Below are 5,516 nucleotides of genomic sequence, written 5' to 3'. Positions count from 1 at the left end.
CGCCCATGTACCGGAAGTAGATTTTAATAAATTATTGAAACAGAGTGTTGGAATCTGCAAACTAAAGAAAATCAACGTTAAGAAGGGTCAGATGGAGAGCATTCATTCGGTGCTTATTTGAGAACAGATAAAGAGCGATTATACTGACACTGAATTGGAACTAGAGTTTAGAGTTAAACACCTGTAATGTTCCACTCAATATATAAATCTAAAATCGATGAAAGATTTGCCCCTGACGTGTACTTCACGAACACGTGAATAGGACAGTTAAGAAGGCATATGGGATACTGGATTTCATGACATTAATGGCACCTTGAATTCCCATGATCCCATGCGATCGAGAAACCTCTCTATGGGCCCCTGGCTGTGCGCATGCGTGCGGTGAGGCACAGTTACTGAGTGTGGGAGAGAAATGGTGCCGGCGGCTGAAGGAACCGGAACAGAAACCGCTGGAAAAGCTGAGCAGGTCCGGCAGCGCCTGTCCAGAGAAATCGAGGAGGTGTTTCGGGTCCGGTGATCCTTCTTCAGAACAGGAACAGGTTTCAGAAACATCCCGGGGAGAGGAGACAGTGAGACAGGGTAGGATTGGGAACCGCGGGAGGAGGGAGACTGGGGAGTTTATAAACTCCGAGGGGGAGGCCTGAGGCCGTGAATAAAACCTCCCCAGGCCCACTTCACCACCGAAGGAGCTCTCGTGTTGCCCGGGTAACAGGGCGCCATCTTTGTATGGTTAAGGCGCGTGTTGACTTGGGGCGGGGAGCGCGGGCGGCCATCTTGGTGAGGGCACCATCAGCTGTCATTTCCGGGAGAGAAGTGACAGTTGGTGTCATTCAACTAGAATTTCCTCATTTCACTCTGAGAGACCTGGCCCTGAGCTTGGTCTGTGTGGCCTTAAAACAGGAAAAGGGAGTGGGGGAGAGAGAGAGATCTAGAATGACACGAAGGCAGACAGTGAATTTGAGGTGAATGAATCTGATCATTTGTGGAGCTGGAACAGAAACTGGGTACTTCCAAGACCGCAGTGACCAGGAGAGCATTGATGTGTTGATGTTATTTTCAGTTTGTAGACAGGAGAAAAGAGAACGCCAGGAGTGGAGGAAAGACATGATGAAGATGGATTTGAAATTCAATGCAGGAGGAGGGATAACTTGAGCCAGCACCCAGCCCATATCCCTCCGAAACCTTCCTATTCATATACCCATCCAGATGCCTTTTAAATGTTGCAATTGCACTAGCCTCCTCCACTTCCTCCAGCAGCTCATTCCATACTCTTACCACTCTCTGCATGAAAAAGTTGCCGCTTACATCTCCTTTAAATCTTTCCCCTCTCACCCTAAACCTATGTTCTAGAGTTATCAACTACCCCACCCCAGGGATAAGACTTGGTCTATTTATTCTATCCGTGCACCTCATCATTTTAAAACCTTTATAAGGTCACCCCTCAGCGTCCGACTCTCCACGGAAAACCGCCAGCATGTTTAACTTCTTCGTATAGCTCAAATCCCTCAACCCTAGCATGGGATGTTACCTGTGTTTTATGATAGAAGCAACATATGTGGTTAATTGGTCTGCCATCTCTTTGTTCCACATGAGAACTTTGCCTGTTATTGTTTTCTCTAATTTTTTTTCCTCTTCACATACCCCATTTTCCCCTTTTGACCAATCCTTTTGTTGAAACCTGAACTGCTCCCAGTCTTCAGATCTGCTACTTTATTTTTAGCCAATTTGTACACCACTCCTTTGGATCTAGTCCTATCCATCATGTCCCTTGTTAGCCGTGGCTGTGCCACCTTCTGTGTTTTATTTTTTCAGACAGGAATGGACAACTGTTGCAGTTCCTCCAGGTGCTCTTTAAATGTTTGTCATTTCTTTCAATAATGTTCCTTCATTTGTTGTGGCCTGATTGTGCCTCTGCCGTTGTAATTTCCTTGCTTTAGATTTAAGTTCCCAGTCGCAGAATCACCTCTGTTGCTCTCCATTTTAATGGAAAGTTCTCTCACTCAGTTCTTCACTATTCCGCAAGAGGCTTCTTACAGCTACATTGCCAATTATTCCCTTCTCATGAAGAAATTAATATTTTGGAATTAAATTGCCATTGTTCAGCAGAACCATAGCCACTTTTGGAATGTTGTGTGCAGTTCTGGTCTCAGTCCTATCAGAAGGATGTTGTGAAACTTGAAAGGGTTCAGAAAAGATTTACAAGGATGTTGCCAGGGTTGGGGGGTTTGAGTGAAATGGAGAGGCCAAGCAGACTGAGGCTGTTTCCCCTTGCGCGCTGGAGGCTGAAGTTGATAAAATCATGAGAGGCATGGATGGGGTCAATAGTCAAGGTCTTTTCCTTGAGATGGGATACTCCAGAATGTAAGGGTAATAGGTTCAGGGTGGGCAGGTGGGGTGGGGAAGGGAAGGTTTAAAAGGGACGTAAGGGGCAACTTTTTCATTCAGAGGGCGGTGTGTGTAAGGAATGAGCTGCCAGAGGAAGTGGTGGAGGCTGGTGCAATCACAACATTTAAAAGGTATCTGGATGGGTATATGAATAGGAAGGGGTTAAAGGAAAATGGGCCAAGTGCTGGCAAACGGGCCTAGATTGTTTCTGGATACCTGATCGGCATGTTAACTTTCTCTCTGGTGTCGGTGTAATACCTTGATGTCTCCTTTTCTCCCCTTTCCAGGGGATGTTAACCATTTCGTGTTTCATTGTTCGTCAAGAAGCTGCATTGCAGGTTCACCCTGAATTGACACAGTATTTGTTTCCCAAAATCAGACCTGTTCAGTCTCAGCAGTATTCCAATATTGGGAAAGATATTAACTTTCAGGTGGAGTTATCCAAAATTCAGAGAGATGTCAGACTTGACATTTTTGCTTTTCTGCCCCTGTAAGATCCTGAATCAGCACCTTCAGGAGAATTAGCGCGGAGTGAGAACAGAGGGGGAGAGAAGAGAGAGAGTGGGATGATGCTTTCAATTTTGTGGAGTAACAAAAGAAAAGAACGTTCTGCAGAAAGTAGAGTTGCTTGTTCTGAATTTCTACCCTGCACTGACAGTGATGATTTTTGTAATCTCTTTTCACAGACTTTTTGAAGATCTGAAGACAGAAGTTTCAAAATCAACACATGAAGGGCTTATGCTTGAAACATCGACTCTCCTGCTCCTCGGATGCTGCCTGACCTGCTGCGCTTTTCCTGCACCGCACTTTTCGACACTGAGTGTCCAGTGTCTGCAGTCCTCACTTTGCTGTCAATGTCTGACAGTCACTCAATCCATTGGGAACGCAACAATTTTCGACTGTGATTCTGTGAGAAGGAGCAAAGCTTTTTAGTTCCTGTTTCTGTATGTTTTCAGAATCAGTGGGACTGGATGAGAGACCGTACTGTTGCAGTGCACTGAGTGTGGAGCCAGAAATAGTTATACAGCCTGGAAAGAGAGATTCACGGCAGGGAGGGGCTCTACACATTTTTATGCGTAGGTTTGGCCATGGGAAAACCTGAGCGATCCCGCCCCGTAGAGAAACCATGTAAGGGTGGTGACTGTGGGAAAAGTTTCCATTTCCCGTCTGCCCTGGAGACTCAACGGCGCACTCACACCGGGGAGAGGCCGTTCCCCTGCACAGACTGCGGTAAGGCCTTCAGCAATTCCTCTGACCTGTTGAAGCACCAACGGGTCCACACGGGGGAGAGGCCCTTCAGCTGTCCCAAATGCAGGAAGGGCTTTACCCAGGCCTCCAGTCTGCTGACCCACCGACAGGTCCACACCAGGGAGAGGCCGTTCCTTTGCACCAAGTGCAGGAAGGCCTTTAGCAATTCCTCAGGCCTGCTGAGGCATCAGCGGGGCCACACGGGGGAGAGGCCCTTCAGCTGCCCTGAGTGTGGGAAGGTATTTAGCAATTCCTCCGACAGACTGAAGCACCAGCGGGTCCACACTGGAGAGAAGCCCTTCAGCTGCCCCAAATGCGGGAAGGGCATTACCCATGCCTCCACCTTGCTGACCCACCGGCGGGTCCACACCGGGGAGAGGCTCTTCACCTGCCCCGAGTGCGGGAAAGCCTTCAGCAATTCATCCGACAGACTGAAGCACCAGCGGGTCCATACTGGGGAGAGACCCTTCAGCTGCCCTGAGTGTGGGAAGGGCTTTACACAGGCCTCCACCCTGCTGGTCCACCAGCGGGTCCACACTGGGGAGTGGCCATTCACCTGCTCTCAGTGTGGGAAGGGATTCACCCACTCTTCCCACCTGCAGAGGCACCAGCGAGTTCACGTGCCATGGCAGGGGGATTGAAGGAGCAATGGCAGAGTCCCATTATCGACTGGACCCCTGGGTTTGAATCCCGTTGTGGCAGATGGCGGAATTGGAATTCGGTCAGAAGTCTGGAGTTCGGAATCTAACGATGAAACCATTTTTGGGGGTGGGGGCGGGGGCATGAGATCCCCCATCTGAATCACTCATGCCCTTTTTAGGAAAGGAAACTGCCGTTGCAGGAAAGGATTCACTCAGTTATCCCAGCTGCATCCTTTACCCGGGTGGCCTACATGTGACTCCAGACCCAGAGCAGTGTGGTTGACTCCCCCACCTGCAGAAATGAACAGGGAGAAACTTACTTGGCTGCAGGGTCTGGGTTGAAATTGCTGAGTGAGGCAATACTTCCTACGGGTTAAGGCTGTACCAAGGATCCAATTACAAAGGGACAACTTGGTGGTGACTAATAGTAAAGAAAGTGGGGGGTGGGGAGACTGTGTACTCTTTGACCTTGAGCTGTTTTTAAAAAAAATAAGCTACTTTTTCTACGCCTTTTTGCTGGGGGGATCTGAAGTGGTAACAAAGTTGGGTCTTGATAAAGGTTACCTGAACTTACTGCCGGGTTCAGACTTTCATTGAAAGCTTTGAGCTCCAAGAGGTTTTTGTTTTAAAGCTGCTCATTTCTTTCAGCCTCCTGCGCTAAGTTTCCAATGTCATGTATCAGATGGAGCAGTGAATGAGTAGCTAGTATCATTAAAAATTGTAAATTTTTCATGTGTGCAGGTACTGCGTCATTTCATCAGCATTGTAAGGTTTACTGGCAGCACCGGGAGGTGTGGGCTGCCTTCACTAGAAATGATGTGGAGGAGCCAGAGATGGACTGGGTTGGATCAAGTTAAAAAAATCACACATCAGGCTATAGTGCTTTATTTGGAACCACTAGCTTTCGGAGCGCTGCTCCGTCATCAGAAAGCTGTGGAACAGGATCATAAGGCAGAATTTATAGCAAAAGATCACAGTATAGTGCAAATGATCGGATATATTGAACAAACCTAGATTGTTGTGAAGTCTTTTGTCTTTTAGAATAGATTGCAAATTTTAGTTCATTAATGTGTAAATTCCAGAAAGTCTTTGAAGTCAGATTCTCGAGATTACTTAAGGTTTTATATAAATAGGTTTCATCTCAGTTCAGACAATAATGAAATGTGTGAGGTTTGAGTCTGTCTGTATCCCAATCTTGAATCAGACTGGTTCTATTTCCAAAGTAGGAATTTACAAATATTA

The 5,516-nt window shown here is 47.2% G+C and overlaps 1 protein-coding gene across 1 annotated transcript; it reads left to right on the top strand.

Annotated features, from left to right (window-relative positions):
* Window positions 1-3,473: 3,473 nt before the first annotated feature.
* LOC148143764 (uncharacterized) lies at window positions 3,474-5,043 on the top strand. Its single transcript, XM_087975263.1, has 2 exons — window positions 3,474-4,198; window positions 5,016-5,043. Exons 1-2 carry the CDS (start codon window positions 3,474-3,476, stop codon window positions 5,041-5,043), a joined length of 753 nt encoding a protein of 250 aa, XP_087831389.1.
* Window positions 5,044-5,516: the final 473 nt, after the last annotated feature.

This window comes from Chiloscyllium plagiosum, unplaced genomic scaffold (genome assembly GCF_037043375.1).
Source record: "Chiloscyllium plagiosum isolate Xiang-an unplaced genomic scaffold, Cpla_swu_hap1 HiC_scaffold_27, whole genome shotgun sequence".
NCBI classification, from domain to species: domain Eukaryota; kingdom Metazoa; phylum Chordata; class Chondrichthyes; order Orectolobiformes; family Hemiscylliidae; genus Chiloscyllium; species Chiloscyllium plagiosum.
This window is presented reverse-complemented; position numbering and strand designations above follow the sequence as displayed.